Source organism: Nycticebus coucang, chromosome 9 (genome assembly GCF_027406575.1).
Source record: "Nycticebus coucang isolate mNycCou1 chromosome 9, mNycCou1.pri, whole genome shotgun sequence".
In the NCBI taxonomy this organism is placed as follows: domain Eukaryota; kingdom Metazoa; phylum Chordata; class Mammalia; order Primates; family Lorisidae; genus Nycticebus; species Nycticebus coucang.
In genome coordinates this window covers 19,314,078-19,335,642 of record NC_069788.1, presented here as the reverse complement: position 1 = coordinate 19,335,642, position 21,565 = coordinate 19,314,078, and the positions used below count along the sequence as shown (strand labels likewise).

Sequence of the window (21,565 nt, the reverse complement as noted above, 5' to 3'; positions counted from 1 at the left end):
TCTATTCCTGATCCCTTTGCCAATCTGTATCTGAAATGAGCATTTCAAAAATAGAAATGCATGGGGTACGCGTGCAATTTTGTTACAGGCATAATGGTCCCGGATGTATCCATCATCCAAATAACGTACATTGTACCCATGAAGTAATTTCTCATATTCAGCCCCTTGTCACGCCCTCCTCACTGTCTGCCGCGCCCACGGCATTACCGCCGAAGCGAGGCGGCGCTGACCGCGTTTTAGAACGCCGGTAAGGAGGCTTGTGCTCCACGGAGCTTCGCCCCCAGCGACCCCTGCACAAACGGCATCAGAAACGGTGCTCTACGTGCCAAGTCACCCGCAGGAGCTTGAACGACCGTGGCAGCCTTTAAAATTTATTACTTTGCTTTTCTTTAGCATAGGTCTGTGTGCTCTGATACTAATCACAATGTGCTTTCTCAAGGCTGGACCCACCGCACTACAGGATAAGATAAGGCACGAGCCTGCTAGACTCAGTGCCGCCTATAAGTCAGGCACTAAAACGTTTAAGTAATAAATACCATCACAGTAAATACCAATGATTTAGGAGTAAAACAATTTCACAACCATGAGTGAGTTAAATTTTGTACTGTTTATTTTAGGTATGCTTTTAACTGTCATCAATTACGAACAGAGACAGAGTAATTACATTGCCAAAAATATCTAAAACAATCAGAGCTTACCTAAGCACGAAAACTGCAACCATAAAGAAAAAATTTGTAACTTTCCCAGTAATTCAGAATGACCCTTGTGTAACCCATGACGCCCCCTGCCTGTGAGCAGAAGTGTATAAGTACTTGCATAAGTTTCACAGTAAAGTCGCAGCTGCATACTCCAACCCGTAGTGTGTCGGACTGTCATTCCTGCGCCGACCTCTCAACCTTCCTCGCTCCTTCTCCCTGCTCTCTCTCGGACTGAAGCCCACCGACAGGGTGGTCCGCGGCAACTGTCCTCCTGGGTCCCCATTGTCATTCATTCCATTTTTTAACATCCATGTGTTCACCTCTTTTTAGCACTGACTTAAGAATGAGAACATGAGCTATTTGTCTCTTGGTGTCTGGCTTGTGAAGTGGGCTTTTTGTGCATCAATACTTGCAATTGGATAGAGGCTGTCAAAACAGTATCTCCATGTCACATTTACGGGAAGATGCCAGTCAGCTATGACGCTTCAGAGCTCTGCTGGCAGATTGAACCTACTTCAAAGTGGCAAAGCTTGGTGGACAACGTAGCTATAAATTGCATCACGAAAAGACAGCAATTGCAATACATCACGGAAGAAATGCTCAGAAATGTCCTCAAGTATCAGGGCTGTGACTCCTTCTGGAGGAGCGTGATCTGATCAGTCTCAAGTGGGATCTCCTACTGCAAGATTATTCAATCTCCACTCAGAGTAGCCACTCTCAGGTATCAGGATGAAGTGTTTTCTCCCCATTTCCGTGTTAACCATGTATGGAGATGGTGGTGTTTTAGCTGGAATATTGGAATTTGGCTGTCTCACTGTCCAGCATCTATTCCAAAGACCAAATCACAAGGGATATGGTACATACACACTTAGAAGTCAGAGTAATCCGAGGCCAGGCTGAGTTGAGGCAGCGTCCAAAGTAAATCAAGACTTTGATGCCAGAAAATGGAAACAGAAGAGATTCATAGTTGAGAAATGGTAAAGCAATAGCAGGAAATATAACAGTGCACGTCAGAGCACGTGGAAAATAAAATCTCAATGGGATAATTGCTGCAATCAGTGGCTGCATAACTCCAGTGCCGTGCAGGGTAAAGCCCATCTACTATTTTGTCACAAAACAGGAACTTGCATATGATTTTACCCTTCTTATGCAATATCCCGCCTTTCTTATATTAGTGGGCATTAGGATTAAGAATCAAAAAATTAGGGGGAGGAGTAATATAAATTAACAGCCCTTTATCCTTCTTCTTCCTAGACTTCCAAGTATAACAGACGATCCAAATTTCTAAACACATTAAGGAGACTTATGTAGGGTTGTCAATATCTTATTTTTCTCACAAGAACATTAACAACAACCATATACTTGTATTATGATTTCAAATTTAAAATGTTCTGCTGTCAACATATAGAAAAGATAAGGTTAAGAAAGTATTTTTATTTTTAAATCAATTTATCAAATTGAAAGAAAAAATTTTTATTTTACCCAGGAATGATGAAAACTGGGATTTGCCTATTAACCAATGTCTGAGAACCATTAACCTAATCTAAACACTTTGTTATTTGTCAAGCTTTAATAAACTCCCTTTAGAGAAAATAGTTAATTGTCTGGTTTCATAATTTTGACCATTTTATTAAAAACTCTAACTTCCTAACATACATTTTGCACCCTGTGACCTTCTCTCAGGATGTTGGGAGGTGTGCACTGCACCCTTGTACCGAGGGTGTTCACCCTTGAACAGAGGCTGTAACTGAATGTTTTCCACACTAGCTCTAGTTAGCTAGGGCTTCTTCCTCCGTGGTGCCATGAGCTCTTGACCTACCTCTTGGGCTAGACCTTCCTGGTGCACCATACCTGGTACTACACATATTTCTGACTTGGAAGTAACATAGGAGAGGAAGCAGGGGGAAGTTTAACTTGTAATGTTTTCCTCAACTATGTATATATATATTGTTGTCAGGTTAGAGTTTTCGGAAATTCAATTACAAGATAGTAGTTCTTCTTTCTGGAATCTAAATAAGAAACATTGGATGGAAAATTTGTTTCTCTCGCTCCCTCTTCCTTTAAGTTGTTCATTGCAGAATACACACAGTCTGGCCATAAAGGCACAGCTCTGTTTCAATAGGCAGTGGGCATGCGGAATGCTAAATGGAAAACCAATATTCCTATTACAACATGAAATGTACTAGCCAGGTTAGTGAGGGCCAAAGAAAGTAACCATTGCTTAAAGAAGTGCAGATTGTGAAGGGCTTAGTTTTCAATGAATATGATATTCTGCTCCTCTGCTTCGTGGGCTCTCAGCTGCTCAACAAACAACAACAAAAAAAGAGGCTTAGTTGATACAGCCTTTTGCAGCAAAGGGACTCAGTAGTGTTTTTCCTTGAAAATTCAAGGAAAATCAATCTCAGACAGAAACGAATGTGCTGTAAGTTTTTTGGATGTAACAGTGCACCCCAAAAGTGGCCTTTTCTGGAAAATGTAGTGTCAAAGAACATAGAACTGTATATTGTGATCATCACATCATTGTATTAAGAAGTATAAGAATATATTTTAAAAGAAAACCTTTTTGATTTATCAGAAAATATGTTCTTAGGGCCTTATTCAATGGCTTACTCCTATAATCTGAGAGGCGGAGGCAGGTGGATTGCTTGAGCTCAGGAGTTTGAGACTAGCCTGAGGAAGGGAGAGACCCATGACTAAAAAAAAATAACCGGGCATTGTGGTGGGCACTTGTAGTCCCAGCTAAACGGGAGGCTGAGGCAAGAGGATCACTTCAGCCTAAGAGTTTGATGTTGCTCTGAGCTATGAAGCCATAGCACTCTACCAGGGGCAACAAAGTGAGACTGTCTCAAAAGAAAAAAGAATGTTCTTTGTACCATAAGTAGGATTATCTTTAAACTATTCTAAGACTTCATTATTTTCCTCCAGGGTGTCATTTAATCTGTCAGCATTCAAATCATTCTCTTTTAAAGTGCTGGTCTTGTCACTCTCCTTGTGGACTTTCTGTTTTTAAACCCTTACTTGATTTAATTGTGGCATATTCTCATTTATCTGTGTTTTTGTACATAATTAAGCTATTTTCCATGTCAGTCTAATCAATACTGAGAAATCTTTCACTCTTTGCAAGACACGCAGGTTTTCTTTTTTTCTTTTATAAGCAAGTTGCATTGGATTTGCCTCTTGTTTTAACATCTGACAACTGGCAAAGAGGGCAGCGGATTTGCACTTTGGTGCTGATGTGACAGGTGTAATCACACCCTGATGTGAAGCTCAGAGGCATGCTTCAGTGGGAAGGACCCACACTTATTAGTGAATGTTTCCACATCCTGAGGACCTTTCTTCCCTCCATAACCTATTAACTCTGACTGAGACAAATTATTTAATATGTATAGCCTTAGTTTCTTTGTTTTTAAGGGGAGATAATAAGAGTTCCTACCTCTTGAGGTTGTTGTGATAAGTTAGTTCAATGTTTTTTCCATAAAGTGTTTAACCGCCTTTCTGGTTCAAAGCACGTGCTTAACATACATTAGCTATTAATGTATTAAAAGCTGTGCAAAATCATCACTCTAACAAATGTTGGGTAGGAATAGCAGCACAGTTCAAGGCAAGAGTCTTGGCCTGAGCACACCACAAACAAAGTTAAACTGGCTTCCTCCTTTCTTACATTTCATTTTATCACAACAAAAAGAAATGCTAACAGTGCCCTGGGGTCATTGACTATGTACAAAAGACCAAAGGGAGGTGGAAGAAGTGCGGTCATACACCAAGTTTTCCCTAGAAGCTTCTTTGACATCCTTCCCTCTCCATTAATCCTCCATTTATAGCCATTGGGCCAAAGCTCCCCTCTTTTTCTCTACCTGCCTTCTGTTCTGGTTTTTCTGACTCATGCCCAAGCATCCCTTTTCCACCTTCTTCAACATGACAGATTTTTTTCCCCCCCACAATTGATTTCCTTCTTATGTTTTATTCATATAAATTTCGGCTTCAAGACTTTCTCTGTTTTCTTCATCAATTTTTCATCAACATCTATGCACCAAGCAATTCAATCAAGAATTCTCTCCTAAGAGTAAATTATAAATGTCTTACCACAAAAAAATAAGTGAGGTGACAGTTATGATAATCATTTTTATTTAAGCATTCCACATTAAATATCAAATCATCATATTGTACCCTACACATGTATACAGTTATGATTTAATTAGAAATTACATTAAAAAGAAAAAGAATGCTCCAGAAAGACCAAAAGGGGACTATTCTTGGCCACAGATGACTTTGGTTCTCCTCTTCCCATCCTGCTGTTCGATTTTAGTTCAGTCATTTTACTATTCCTGTTTTCTCTAGTGTAGAATGATCTCGACTCTATAATCTCTAATCTGACTTTACAGTAAAATTTTGTCCAAGTGCCTAATTCTATAATGCCCCAATTTAAGAACATTGTAATATAGCAGACTTGAAAAATAAAAATGTGATTATTTTTGCTAAAAAAAGATTCTTGGTCAACCATAGGAAGATAATAAATGTGGTATTCAAAACAAGTAGAAACCTAATTTATTTTCTTTTCCCTTCCATGCCAATGACAAATCTATTCTCAGGCTGAAGTTACATATTTTACATTTCTTAACTTCATAGTACATTTGACCACTGGAAAAATCAATGTAATTTATCCAAAGTAAGTTGCTCTTGGAATTTGTATTGAGAAATGTTTTGCTGCTTTGACACTAAATTTTTTTTTGCAGTTTTTTTGTCCAGGACCGGGCTTGAACCTGCCACCCCGGTATATGGGGCCGGTGTCCTACTCCTTGAGCCATAAGGCGCTGCCTGATATTAAAAAACTTTTAAACGTTGTATTTTTATTGTTCTTTTAAGTTTTTATTGTGTTTACTATTGGAGCATTATTCAATTTATTTGTGCTCAGATATAAATTTAACTGTTCAGAAGAATATCAAAGTAAATATGATCATAAATTTAAAAAATGATTAAAGCAAAGCAAAGAAAAGAAAACAAAAAATATGAACAAAGAAGAAAACTATTCTTTTCAACTAGAAAAAAGGTCTGATAACTATGCTTTTTTCCACACATACACACCTATGGTAAAGTTTAATTTACAAATAAGGCACAGAGTAGTAACTAATGATAAAACAGAACAATTATAACAAATACTATAATAAAAGTTAGGTGAATGTGGTCTTTCTCTCTCCTGAAAGTACTGTGTAGTATTTTTGGACTGCAGTTGATGTGGGTAACTGAAACCTTCGAAAGTGAAACTGAGGATAGGGCAGTCATATTTTAATCCACAAAATCACTTACTAGAACCATGTTCAGAGAATTATATTGTCTGTATAACGCACTTGAAAACAGGTTAGCATAAATAGTGTGGTGGATTTACGTGCATGAATTAATTTGAATCTACACCTTAGGAGCGCTTGGGTATGTTTTAGTGCTTGTGGCCGATCACATAATCAAGGCTCCATCTTATCTCTGTCCCACATTCTCCTTGTCAGGTTGAACTTGCTATTCTCTCATCAAGAAGTAGCGTCCTTTCTCCAACTCTTTAATATTGGCTGAGCTGCTGGCAGTACTGTGAAGGCAGCAGAAGTGATATTGCAGGAGTCCCTAAATTTAGTGACATTTTAGGGGCCTAGAAATTAAGAGGATCTGTCAGTGTCTGCTTTTGTACTCTGGGGAAAGGCGGCTACCATGTAAGAAGTCCGGGTAACATGAGATGGTCATGCTGTACGTGAAAATTACAAGCTAGTGCCATATGTAGTGGCAATGGGGAGAGGGAGAGAGAGGAGGACGGAGGGAGAAAAGAGGATGAGAGAGAGAGAGAGAGATATTGAGGTTGATTGGGAATGGCTCAGCAGCCATCTACTCTCCAACCACTTATGCTAAGGCGCCTGAACACTTGCTTTGATCTTCCAGCTTAACAGATGCCATGAGACACATGAAATGTCCTTACTAGCTCTACCAAATGGCAGTACTGTGAGTAAATAAATTGTATGTTGCTTTAACCCAGTAGCAAACTGTTTTGGGTCATTTTATGCCATTAGCAAATAATTTCTTTTATGTTATGAAAATAATTTGCTACCTAGAAGTAGAATAACAACAGACGAAATGGATAAAATTTATGGTCTTATCTTTGGGACCAGGTGTTAGGCAGAAACTTTAAGATTCTCAAGGAGGCTGTTAGAAGAGGCTGTAAGAGCAGGGCGAGGCTGCTGAAAGGAGAACAGAGACCCCGAGTGATCTACTAGGGGAGAAAATAGCAAAATTGTTACCTGTGGCAATGCAAAAAAAATGGAAAGACTGTCTAATGATCGTGTGATCTGAGAAGATTTCCGGGCAGAACGCTGAAGCTGTCTCTGCCTTCTTTCATTACACTTGACTGTTGCAAGGTTTAGAATTAGTTAGATGAGGAAGGAGATTTTCAATTATTCAAGCAGAATTTAGAGTGATAGTAAGAAGTCAGAGCTTGATAGGTTTTAAATTAGAATGTTTCCTTCTCATTATTGCCTAGAAAAAAAAATTATCAAAAAAGTCAGTTTCAGGGCAAGGTCAAAGTTCCAAGTGCCGTTAGTAAAATACAGCCTCAGTATAAATAGTAAAACCAAGGTTTGATTTTTTTTTTTTTTTGAAATCTCAGAAAAGTTTAAGTTAGTACTTCCTAAACACACTCAGCTAAAGAAACTGGCATATGAATCTAGCAAAGTTTGCTTCCTGTGTCCTCTTAAAATGGCCTTTGAGAATCTTCTGGGTGCTAATCAAAGCTCAACAGAAGAAGGAATCTGTCTTAAAAAGGTTCACAAATGTGGCCCTTGTCTAAGGGTATGGACAACTTGCTTAATATATGGGAAGACCATAGTTTTAAAAAATAATAATACCTATTTGTAATACAAGGGCCAGACATAAGGTCAAAATATAGCTACAGGCTTTTGCTCTTCTCTCCAACATACAAGGAAGCTAATCAGCTGCAAACTCACATGAATTTTATAGGAAAGGGAGGGAGGGTGGGGCACAGATACCAGAATATGTCCAGGAGACATGGAGAACCTCTCCCAGGGAATATAGCAAAGCTTTCAAAATAGGAAATAGTGATAGGACTACGCTGGATTTCAGACAATCTATAGCTGTTATCTCTTATCTGTTCACTGTTGTGGGCTGGGTCTATGGAGATCAGATGATGTGTTTCTTAGACTGTAGGTCTTTGAACTAAGAACGGCCTCATCTGAAGATCTGGACTTGTGCAACCAGAGCTGGGGAGCTGCCCCGAGGTCCCCTTCACACAGTTCTTTGCAATGTGACTCCTTTTAGAGGTAGTTCCTATGTTTCCTCACCTGGAATCCAGGCTTGTCTTGTGAGAGCTTTGACCAGCTGAATGAAGCATTCTGAGTGTCTGAACCCAGACATTATAAAGGCCTGGCAGCTTCTGGTTTTATTCTGTAGAGAAATCTATTATAGTTTTCTGGAACTGCCATAAGGTGAAGTAATGCAAGCTAACACATGGAAAGGCTACACGGAGACAGTAAGAGACAGAGACAGACACACAGACAGAGTTCAAGCCAGCCTTCTGCTTTTCCAACTATCCTTGCTGAGACATGTGAATGAAAATGCCATATTGGACATTTTGTTAGGTAGGTAGTTAGGTAGTTCTCCTGGGAAGGAGGAAGGGGTGGGGAGTCAGGCCCCCATCTACAGCCCACCTGCATTCTGCCTCAAGTTACCTGCCAATCTACCAGTCAGAACTCAGCACGCTAACTGCAAAAGAATGTAGATAACTCTCCAGCCTAACAGTTACAGCAGAGTCTTGAAGGTGACCCAGAACAGCCTTCAGACTAGTTATCATGCCCTTAGCTAAATCTAACTTATAGTCCACAGTCCCACAATAAGTTCTCGGAGAGGCTCTCAGGAGGTCTGCACATGCAGTAAGACGCTGGTTCCAGGTGACCTCTGAACCAGAGGTAAGCCTGACCCAGTGGTATAAAAGAGAATCACCGGCCATATCCTTTGCCCCTTGGCCTATCTGCTGGCAATGGAGGCCCATTTGCTGGCAATGAAGGTCCATTTGCTGTCTATGGGAAACATATCCTACTTTTTAAACTTTCTTGCTGTGTAAACCTATCTTTCTCTTTCTCAATAAACTAGGTTTCATGGTTGCCTTACTTTGGGTTGTCTGGTTGTTTTTGAGCAAGAGCACTCCAAGAACCAACGACCCAGTCAGCTGCCTGAAACCCCAACATATTAGGAGTCATGCAGCTGACTTGGAATTCAACAATTTCATCCCCATGAGATTCCAAGTGGAGCAAAAAAAACAAGCTCTTTTTACTGAGCATTGCCATTATTGTAGACTGCAGAATTGTGAGGAAATAAATGATACCTACTGTTTTATGTACCAAGTTTTGGGGTAATTTATTATGAAGATACAGATAAATGAAATCTTATCTTAATCAGAAATTAGTGCCTAAAAATTGATTTCTTAACACTTCAGCAGTCCTAATCAAAATATAGAATATAATTTGCTAATCAGTATAGTATATAGAATGTTAGATATAACATATTTTATTGAACAAAAGATTATTTTCCGGTCTTTTAGTCACTTGGAAATATTTTATAATTAAGTATAAGAATATGGCAAACCACAGAATGATTTTTGGTATACAGCCTCATTTGTCATTTTGTTTTCCACTTTACAGAAGAAACTGTCACTTGACTATATCCCAGGGCGGTTTGCTGTTGTTGTTACCAGAATGTAAGAGTTTAGCCTTAAAATTCACTCTTCATTCAAGACATACGTTGAAGGGCCTGAGGACAGTATGAGATTTCCTGGGCTAAAAGAAAGGCTGGTACTAATTTTTTTATGTTTCTTGGCCTAGATATGTTTTCATGTTGGACAGAGTGTAACCGAGGCTGGCTTTCTTTGTAACACATCATGTGGAGGTGACGTTGTAAGGAAGACAGCATATCAGAGGCTACCTACCTTTAACTACCAGAGTCTCAGATACTTATAAAAATACAGAGCACAGGTGAAGAGTCAAGTTGAATTGAGACAATTCACAGCAAAAGGGAACTGGGGCCACTGCTGTGACTATGAGGAGGAGCAAAAGAGAGATTTAATGCTGTATATCCATTTGTTCACTTGGTATTACGATAATTCTTCAGAGAAGGACAAAGGAGAAGAGACGGACAAAAGCTAAGGTGTATCTGAAAGTTTAAAAAAATAACACATCCTGCATGAGTTTCCATGATACATCATCTCACATATGGTAACAGTCAGTGTGAGGCTCTCTTGGTATCAACAAGTGTATATTCTTTTATTTTTACCAGTAAGCCCCATATGAATTCAATTCTATTCTACTGAAATTAATGCAATTCAAAAATAAAATGAAATTCTATTTTGTTTCGATTCCATACATATGTGTGAGTCCCTAGAGCCAGATAGAACACTGGAGATTAAAAAGCAAAAAAATTCTAGAAGTCCATCATTTAAAAAGTATGTACAATAGTGGAACCAGACAGAAGACAAAGTGATGGTTGCAGTAAACACAAGGGGGTAAGTGTTAGAATATGATACAAATACAGGTTGCCGTGGAATCCTGTGAAGGGCCAGTTAACTCAGACTTCACTGTCAGGTAAGGTTCAGGAGAAACTGGCAGACAGAACAGCAGAAGCTTCCTGCGTGCAGACAGTGAAATGTGGTTTTCTGGGCAGAGCAGGGACACACACTCAAGGTACAGGGCCAGTGGGGTGTGGCGACAACTACATGAAACTACAATCCTGCACAGGAGTAGGAAACCCAGGCAAATAGAGCACCAGGGAACAGGTTAGTGTTTGCAAACTTCCAAGAAAGGAGGCTGAAGAGAATGAAATAAATCAATGATATGATATCTTAGAAACTTCTCTGACAGCCTATGGAGATACCCTGAGAATGCCAGAAATTTCTAGGTGGACATGGAGGGAGCCTGAGCTGTTTTGTTTTCTGAAAGACGGTTTTAGAATTCTGTACCCGTTCCTTCACTGCTCCCACTACAGCTAGCCGGTCACACCTCACCTCCGGACTTACCCACTGTCTCACGGAAGTCGCAACCTGATATTCCCACAGGCACTTTAGACCCATTGGTACAAAAACGTTATGCTGTAAGCCTCAAATATACACAAAAGTTTATTTTTAAAATGGATTTACTGCATTTTTTCATTGAATTTCTGCCTTTCTAATATAATATTTTCTATCTCAGGTTTTGCTCAGCGACCTAATTAGCCCTGAATAGAAACCTGATGGTCAACGTTGACTCCACCAACTAACCCACTTCAACTTAAAGAAAATACTGACCCTTAGAAGACATAGGTAGACTTTGTGAATGTTTTTATATACACAGAAGCCCCGGGAAGATGGGTCCTTATCTGATTACTACTCATCAGTGAATCTCCAACACGAAAATGCCTGAAACACAGAAGATACTCTCTAGATCCATGGGTGGATGGATGGATGGACAGATAGATGGATTTGTTGGATTAATAAATGATAAATGTAAATTTAAGTTTTGATTTATTTTTCTCTGCTCTCATCTTGTTTACAAAATGCATGCTAATGAATTAAGATGTTTTTCAGAATATAAATTGATTTAAAAGGAGATTCCATAAGATAGTTGAATCCAAAGAAACATAATACTAAGATTTTCTTATTGAGTTATAATATTAAGTGGTTTTAAAATTTTGGTCAAAACAGACATTGTATTAAATGTGAGCCATTAAAATAAACCAAGAACAACGTAGTTTGGTGAAAGGTGTCTCACTTTTTTATTCATAGTGAAGCAATAACATATTTTAAAAGTATGAGTTTTAATTTTGAATTGAATTTCAAATTGAGTTATTGAATTTACTAAATAACTGTGTAACTAAATTCAGGAAATTCTTCTTCTATTTGCCCCAATTCCCTTATCTATGAAATGGACGTAGTAATACTAAGTACTTTAAGAGCTACTAAAATCATTCAATGAGATAGCAAATATGAAGTGTTTATAAGAGTATTGTGCCTAGTAACTACTAACTACTATTAAAGGACAATGATTTTATAAAGATGTGTATTTTTCATAGCTCTCTGTGTGTGTGTGTGCATGCTGTGGGGGGGAAGAACTTTCAAAATGATCCTACTTCCACCCTTCCTTGAAACATCAGGCCAAGTATCTCCTTTGCAGTCCAACAATCAAAGTGAGATCACACAAAATAGGGGATCCTGGAGCTGTGGCAACCAGGTTCAAATGCCCAGTGGTGATTGTGCCACTGAGGTTGTGATCTTGAGAAAGCTGCTCGTGTTTTAATTTGGATATGGATAAACGACTATGAATGGATTAACAAATTGTGGTATATGTATACCATGGAATATTATGCAGCTATAAAAAAGAAAGACTTTACCTCTTTTACATTTACATGGATGGAGCTGAATCATATTCTTCTTAGTAAAGTATCTCAAGAATGGAAAAAAAAACACCCAATGTACTCAATACTATTATGAAATCAATGTATAATCACCCACACTTTCATACAAAAGATAAAACACAATTATAGCTCAGAAAGAAAGAGAGAAGAGGAGGGCATGGGGAGAGGTGGGGGGGCGGGTGGAGGGAGGGTAATCGGTGGGACCTCACCTACTGTGCATATTGCAAGCGTACATGTCAAATATATTAATAGTAGAGTATAAATGTCTAAACACAATAATTAAATAAATGAAGTGAATGATATGTTAACCAGTCTGATGTAAACATTACAAGTTGTATATAAAATCAGCACACTGTACCCCATAAATGCAGTAAGGTACACAGTTATGATCTAATAAAAAAAAGCTATGCATAAGGGCCTATTATAAGGTACTTATTATAAGGATTAAATGAGTTAATATTGTAATGAATTTAGAGCAGATCCTAGGGGAAAAAGAGGCAACAAACAGGTTACAGAAAGTTTGCTTCTTTGTTAAATAAACGGGTGAATGAATGTCTGTTTATGTATATTATGTGGTTACTTGTGAATGGGTAAGGTGTCCAAGACTGAGGAAGAGTTAATAGAAAACAGTGAAAACAAGAACATGTTTTTATGGAAGTACAGAAAATAAGTTTCGGTTTCTTATTCTGGAAAGGTAGAAAAGTTACACTGCTTTAAATTCCAGCAGGCTGCCTATTCATTAATCCACTTTTATAAGTGATATAAAAATAAAACGTATGATGAGCATTTTCACAAACCAGAATGATTATTTTTATTTAAAAAATGATTAGCGTAAGAACCAGGATCAGGCCTTCCATAGCATGAGCATCCATTTTTGTGTTTCCCAATTCATTTCTAAACTGTTATTTCTAGAATGAAATACATGGAACTAGTCATCACTTCAAAAAGAGGTTTTTATGTTTATTTATCAGAAGATAGAATAAAATAGTAATATTGGAGGAAAATTTGAAATTGTAATATAAAGGATAAAGGTAGTATCTCAGTCATTCTGGGAGTAGAGGCCTGCAGGAGAGGGTAGAGACCAAACAAGGCTAATAGCTTGCCGGTGTCCATGGCTGTGAACTGAGGAAGGCAGACTTCCAGCTCTAAATCTTTGATTCTTTTTCCTGGATCCCTACTGCACTTCTAAATTAGGTGACATTGCTGAGTTCTTAAGAAAGTACCATCTTATGTCATAGAGAAAAAATGGAGCAAAACCAGTAAGTTGACAAAATCTTAGTGATTGAAGGGTTGGCTCTTAAGTATCAGGAAACTCGTTTTCTCTTAGCATCTGTGTAACTAGACACAACTCCATCTCTGTCTCTATCGGAGACAGTGAGGTTACTGATAAAGGCAGTTTGAATAACTCCAAATTATGTAACGTTTTACAATTGACTTTGTAAAGTACTTTATTTTCGTCTTATGGATTATGCTGCAAATTCTCTGAATTTACGCTCCACTTCTTTTCCCAATTCCCAGCCTCCTTAAATTTTACATTACAATTTTCTTATGTGAGATCATTCACCTGAGGGTTCTGTTCTTTAGCCTTTGGCTAAATTAGCCTTAAGTCCTTAAATTTCACTAGAAAACTCCCTCACAAATTAACAGCCCCAGAGCACTTAAGCTGAAAATTGATTTTATTTTACTTGCTGTTGGGTTATATAGATTATGCTGCAAAATTAAATAGGATTTTAAAATTGTGATCTGTAATACCAGAATCCCTAACTAATATAAACTAGATTACTTCTTACTTTACTTTGTCCATTTTCCCCTAACCATTTGCCAGGGAATATTGCAAGGACTTTGATTTTCATAAATCTGTTAACACAGGGAAATAATGAATATATTCATTTTTTTCTCATTTTCTTCTGTATTTTTTTTTTCACAGTTTAAGCTACAGGCCTGAGATGTGTTTTTATGGGGTTTTGTTGATTTGTTTGTTAGTTTTAAAACAAAAACTCTTTGAGACCTTTTAAAATTAAATGAAAATTTAGATGGGAACAGAAGGAACACCAGATGGGAGTCTCTCAAGGGATGTCTTCAGGGATATCACATAGAAGTGAAGTGATCCTAGGTGAGCAGAATATAATAGAATTTGTTACTAGAAAAGTAAGTATCTTAATGCAAAGCATGTCTGTGTAATTCATATACACACACCCACACACACTTAGAATCATCTTGAACTGAAATATACTTTAACATGTACAACTTCATCACGTATGGAAAAGTAGCTTGAGGCACAGAGATTTGAAGCAATGGTTAAGAATATTGGGAAATTCATTTTTTGCGGGGAGAGATATTATTAAAAATCTGATGCCCTCATTTCAAGTCTGGCATTATTTTCAACAAATCCGAACTGTTTCTGAAAATATAATACAATGTGTAAAAATATATATATTTTTTCCAGCACATAACAATATCCACCAATTTGAAACTTTTTCTTTTCTTTTTTAACTTCAGAAGAGTTTAGAAAGCCTTGCATTATAGACATTTTTCTCTTTTAGGGCAAAAAAAGTTTGGCTGGAGTATCAAAAAGCTATACTTAGTAACAATGTGTTTTAGACAAGAACTTATAGAATGAATCAAATGTATTGGTTTGTGTTTGGGAATTTAGTCAGTGATCATATCCTGTGTAATTGCCTTAAGAAACCACTGACCTCTATCTGTTCTCTTCTCATTTACAGCCGCAAAGCTTTTAAAGTCACTACTAACATGCCCAAAGCTGAGTGACATACTTATTTTCAAAGAAAAACGATTCAGAAGTCTTCAACATTAACTCAAGTAATTTCAGTAATTACCACTTTAGACACATTTTATGGGAAACATAAAGTCAGATACAAATTCCTATTTATTGCTTCACAAAACTATAAAGCACAAACAAATTAACAAATCAAATGGAAACAAAACCATAACGCTAATGAAATTAAAGATGGAATAATTAATTTCACATAATTATTAGTATGAATCTGGTAAATTTGCTTTCTGTTCACTAAATTGCTGTATACCACATGATGATTTTAACACTGATTCCTATAACACAGGCACTTTTTAAAAATGTAAATTACAATGTACCTGCTACATGTATAACACCCACCTATGAATGTGCATACATGTATATAGAATGGATATGAATATTTTAAAGACCAGTAAGATGAATACCCAGCTACTCTCTACCTAGCTAGTGTAAGACATAATGAGCAATTTTGAGACCTGCTTTGAATGCTGAAAATTCCTGTTTGATCTCTTCTCCATCCTTACCTTGTAATCCCTATCCTGATTTTTGAGTTTATTAGTCCTCGCTTTGTTTATAATCTATCAAACATAGATGTATGTATTTCAAAGATTATATATTGCTTACATTCTTCTATTTAGGGAATTCATATAATGCGGATATTCATTCATGACCCTCCTTTTTTCCTTCTATATTAACCTTTTTGAAATGAATTCGTGTTTATGTGTGAAGGAGAAGATCACGGATTTTAACTATATGTGTTTGCAGTTTCTGGGGCACCAGGGACTGAGGCCCAGAGCCCACAATGGATTATCAGTTGACTAACAAAGGCAGATTCTCACATGGGAATTAAATAAAAGTGATCCTTATATGTACAAGGAGTGGAAAATAATTCTTATTGTGCTAGTCTACACCCGTTAATTTATTCACCTGTGATTAAATGCTATTGATGGCAGAAAAGACACCAAATGTTGAAGAGTCCAAATTATGGCAGTCCAGGAGGATGACCAAATAAAGAAATGAATGAGTGACTCATGACATAACTTCCAGAAGCAGCAATGAATTTCAAAATGTTGCAGTAAAGCCTTGATGTCTATTATTTTGTTTATGTTTATTAGAGAGGTGGGTTTTTGCTTACCAGTAAGCAGGCTTTACAAACGCCTACTGAACAGACTTTTTTTTTTTTTTTTTTTCTGAGACAGTCTCACTATGTTGCCCTTGGTAGAGTGCTATGGTATCACAGCTCACAGCAACCTCCAGCTGTTGGGCTTAGGTGATTCTCTTGCCTCAGCCTTCCGAGTAGCTGGGACTTCGGGCGCCCGCCACAACGCCCAGCTATTTTTTTGTTGCAGCTTGGCTGGGGCGGGGTTTGAACTTGCCACTCTCGGTATATGGGGCGGGCGCCCTACTCACTGAGCCACAGGTGCCACCCCTGAACAGACTTCTATCAAGATTAGCTTGACAGAAAATGAGGACAGGGTAGGAATTAGCTTTTTTTTTCATAATTTACTGAACCTAAAAGTGTTGAATGCTGTCACCTTTCTTGTTTTTTTCAGGTGTTTTATTTTATTTCTGATCATGTTGCATCTATATAACAAATGTCTTTGAAGAGGTCAAAAGGTTGAAAAGCATCCTGTAATAGTCTATCGCATACTCTTGTACTGAAGTGTCACTGGATACATACAACCTCCTTAAGCTGATGATGAGCTGTGATGAGTAATATAAGTGACCAATGTGTAAAGAAAGTAAATCACAGAGGTGATTTTTCCATTTGTTCTTCAGCAGTCTATTGCAAATTCTTCAAAGGAATTTTGTCTTCATGTTTCAGACTATGAATAGTATTATAATACTATTTTGGCTAAAGGAGTTTAATAGCTAATGACCCATAGCCCCTTTTATAAAAGTGAATGAATTATGTAGGAAAGTAAGTACTGATTTTGTAAATCAATGTCTTGAACATACATAAGATAGATAATACTTATTTGCTTTACCAAAGTATTCTTATTTCTAAATGGAGTCATTGAATATTTTAAAAATTATTGAATTGTATCATACTGTAATTTACAATTAAATTAAAATTAAGAAGAATATTTATGTTCTCAGAATGAGTCCCTAATTCTTCAAAAATTCCAGTCCAATTCAATAGGATATGCCAGTACATATTGTCTTTAATCTTAGCGACCAGCTTGCATTCAGAAAACAAGAACCTTACCAGAACTTATGTTATCAATTTCTGTATTAAAAAAACTGCTAATGGATTAACAATAATATTTCTTTATTTCCATGATTATTTTATTTCTTCATTTATTTAGCAAAGTGACTTAGCTAGTGCCACTGTAACTGGTCTGCATTTCTTAGGGATCAAAGCTTAGCATCCTTAAATAACTTGAACCCAAAAGTGAGAGTCTATGCATTGAAAAGTGTAAGCAATTAAAGAACTACCAAGGAAAGAGTTTCCCTCGCCTCAGAGAGGGGGAGTTTACTCTTACATCTTAAAAGCTATCACTTACGGTCATCAAGGGAAGCAGAGCTTTTCACACTCCAGACACAAAATTGAAAGTATCTAACTGTTTCATTCTCTTCTCCCATACTGAGCTCTGTGTGATTTTGTTAAAGGAAGCATTACACAACCTGTCAGCACATAGGCTTTGGATTAGTGACACTGGTCATGTGGAGGGACTCTGGTCAGTTCAGGAAAACACTATTAGAAACTTAGAGGTGAGAGGATAAATGGAACTTAGCACTTTGGGGCTCAAGGAATCAAATATAGTTCTTTTCCTTAATGTTTTACACTGCAAACCTGTTGTTTTTAATTTTCTGAGCACTCACAACCCACTGTGCTTAAACAGCAGCTCTTAATCAGAACACAATAATTAGATAGTTAGAACCTGCATGATACTTAGCTATTCAAGGGGTTGCACTGCACAAGAAACAAGTTCCACAAGTTGTTTTTCCATTCTTTTTCCCTGATCCATCCAATGGTTTCTCTTTAAGCATTATCACCTGGATACATTTTATAGTTTGCCTGCATCAATCATTTTGTACATAGCAATATTAGTGTATGGCACACACATTCCCATATACACACACAGTTACTGTGACACTCTAATAGGATAAGAAAAGAATAAAAATCAATAAGGGGCTGACATAAAATCTTTCAAACACAGCACATTTAACTTGAAGGGAAAACCCGCTTAGCTGGTTTCCTCTTTAATTTCAAGGTAACTTCATTGGTACACACGGAACGTTCCTCTAAATCTGATTACAACGAGAGTCTAGTTACCGTACATTACAGGACGGATACCAAGCTTTTAGTGAGATAATCATTTCATAAATGACAACCCTTTCAGGAAAGATTTTGGAGGAAAAGTCTTTAGAAGTATAGTCCATTATTATTCACAGCTCTGCAGCTTTAACACTCTGTCAAGGCCTCATTCTCTCTCTCTTTTATTATTATTATTTTATAATAACCTCTTTCTCTCTCTCTTTTATTAATGAGCTTGTAGAAAAAATAACTTATAATCACTCTCCTGCTTCTTCCAGTCCATTTATTATTCTTTACAATATTACAGTTGGTTTCTGTTCTGATTGTTCTCCTAAGTCTGTGGTTGACCTTTTGTAGTATTGGTATTGAACAGATAGATGCCCCTTTTGGAAACTCTCTGCACCTTTAGTCTTTGTGACTTTTTTATTCTTTTGTCGACTGTCAGCCTGGAATCATTAACCACCTTTATGAGCACCTCTTTCTTAGGCTGGTCCTTGATTGCTGAGCCCCAGTTATCAGCCCTCTTTTCTCCTGATATACAAAATCAATTCAGTCAATGGTTATGGTTTCCACGGTCTCTGTGTGAAGAACCCCACAGTCATATATTCCAGATTTCTTGTGAACTCAAGGCCCATATTTCGAATGACTTATTCTGTATCATAACATCCTGCTGGTAAGACTGATATTCAGCAGGACTGTACTGGATATATGCACCGATATAATGGACGGATTGATTAGTGGTGCTGAGAAACCAGTGGTTGAACATTCGAAAATCACCCATATCACCCAAAGTAACTCAAATGCAATCATAAATCTGCCATTTATCCTATAAGTAATACTATGTTCTTCATTTTAAGAGTGGCACAATAAATTCTCTCATCATGTAAGCTAACCTGTCATTCAAATTCTAATTTTACATCTTCTTACCTATAATTATCCTTAAGTTCAGTAGGTTTCATAGTTATCTACCTACCCTTATTGATATATCACTTCTTGTTTAATATTGTTCTTATCTAACTTTACTAATTTTTATTCTGCAATCTAAATCCCTCCAGTTCTACATCTCAGAATGAAAACGCCTGTGGCTCAGTCGGTAAGGCGCCGGCCCCATTTACCGAGAGTGGCGGGTTCAAACCCGGCCCCGGCTGAACTGCAACCAAAAAAAAAAATAGCCGGGCATTATGGCAGGCTCCTGTAGTCCCAGCTACTCAGAAGGCTGAGGCAAGAGAATCGCTTAAGCCCAGGAGTTGGTGGTTGCTGTGAGCTGTATGATGCCACGGCACTCTACCAAGGGCCAGAAAGTGAAACTCTGTCTCTACAAAAAAAGAAAACAGCATAATGCCGCTTCCTGTGTACCCCACGATTGCATTAATGTACATAGCTATGATTTAATAATAATAATAAAAGGAAACGTATGGAAAGACAAACTTCTTAAATGGCTCTCTTAGGTACCAACATATAAGTCTCTACTATTTTGCATTTTATCTAGAATCCCTTATGTTCTGGCTCCTGTTTACCTACTCAGTTTTTCCTCCTGCTCACTTCATATGAAATTCCACTTTGCCACAATAATGAATTATTTCTATATTTCCCTCTTCCTCCTTCAGATCCTTCCATGACCTAAGAGTGTGTGTGTGTGTGTGTGATATCGCTTCTGTCTAGAAGAATAGTCTACATATTATTTACCAGGCAGACACTTGATCTTCCCTCAAATCTCTGCCTAATTACAAACTCTCTTACTTCCCAGGAACTATCCTTTTCTATTTTTCTATGTTGATTGTATATATCATTAATGTTTATAAAAGAGGAAATATTTATATACAAGTATAGATCTTTAAGTCTTGACATATTCTCATAAAAAACCTCTACACAAAAACTTCTCTTTTACTTAGGAAAATGCATACATATCAATGAAATAAGAGTTCAATCCAGATGCAAATGACTAAAGGATACTTTGTGTAAGTTCTTAAGAGTCTTTTCATCCATTCTTTAACTAAGATTACCATTTAAAAACTGTTCATTGAGTTCAAACTACGTGACAGAAACTTTTCTTTCCTCGGTCTATAGGAAGGTAAATAAAATATATTTTCTACTCTTAGGGAACTTATAGGTTGATTTAGCTAGGAAAAGTTTAAAAAGTGCATTAATATTATAGAAGAAGTCACAAAAGTCTCTTTAATTATCAATACATTTACTTTTACTATTAATAGTGTAAATCTGAATCTAGAATAATTTCTACTGTGTTTTCAGATATAGAATTGCTTCATTTCTTCATGGTGACAGATACAGAATTTCCTTATTTCATTATAGGAATATGTGTCACACTACATATGCCAGTCAATTTTGTTATTTGTGTATATTTGCTTTTACTTTTTTTTATCTTATATATATACCACAGTCAGGGCACTTATTAAAAAAGTAGGTTTATATCAATTTGCTTTACCTGTGGGACTTTAAAATAATAGCATTTTGTATTTGCAATAATACAAACATGGTATGTTCAAATACATTAAAATACAGTGGTTAAATGTAATAAGAGAAAAGATTCATAAATGTAATAAGCTCTTGGCATACTTAGAAAACATACTTAAATTTGTAAAGCAATTCTCTGCAACAGCAGAAAATGGACCCAAATAATAGCATGTGTTAGCATTCAAGCCATTATCTTAAAAGATAGCTTAATAAGGAAGACAATAAGCTAATTATTTAAATGGAAATTTAAAGTGGGCTGGCATATATGCAAATCTCTGTAGAGACATTTCTCTATGGTAAGAGTAATTCTACGTGAAACAGAGAGTGGGGATGCTCTTCTAGTTTCATTTCTAAAATGATATTTCTTATGTGTTATTAAGCCAACCCACTCTCATATCCAGTGAGAATGACTAGGGGTGTGCAAAAGCCAATCTGCTTAATATTATCAAGAAATATAATATACAAACTATAGTTATAAATAGAAAATAGTACTGAGATAGAGCAATTCTGTTTAATGAGAATAGTAACTTTTAATCTACTTTAGCGTGACAGATAAAAATAGATGGATTATTAGTATAATTGCTCCAAAACATTTTTCCTGAAATCTTTCCTAAACCAAATTTTCATTTTTCTTTTCTAAATACAATTACACAATTAATATTTTAAAACTCAGTAGAAATACCTGGTTTTCCCCATGAAGATCTGGAAATCCACCTATAAAAACAGATCCTGATTTTGTAGTGGATTTTTCGGATATGTGACTGATCACTTTGCTTGCTTTTATAATCCTCCCTAGAATATTCAGTTCAGCTCGACATGGATCCAATTCTTGCCTGAAACCATTTAGAAAAGAAATTTATGGTTTTTGTATGTGTCATATAAACATTTTTCTGACCAATTAATTAAGCTACTCCTAAATGAAGAATTCAAGTA

The 21,565-nt window shown here is 36.9% G+C and overlaps 1 protein-coding gene across 1 annotated transcript in view; it reads right to left on the bottom strand.

Annotated features, from left to right (window-relative positions):
- EYS (eyes shut homolog) overlaps positions 1-21,565 on the bottom strand; it is a 1,685,250-nt gene that overhangs the window by 568,632 nt on the left and 1,095,053 nt on the right. The window contains 1 exon segment of the mRNA XM_053601630.1: positions 21,315-21,465. Within this exon segment, the coding sequence (XP_053457605.1) occupies positions 21,315-21,465 (151 nt within the window).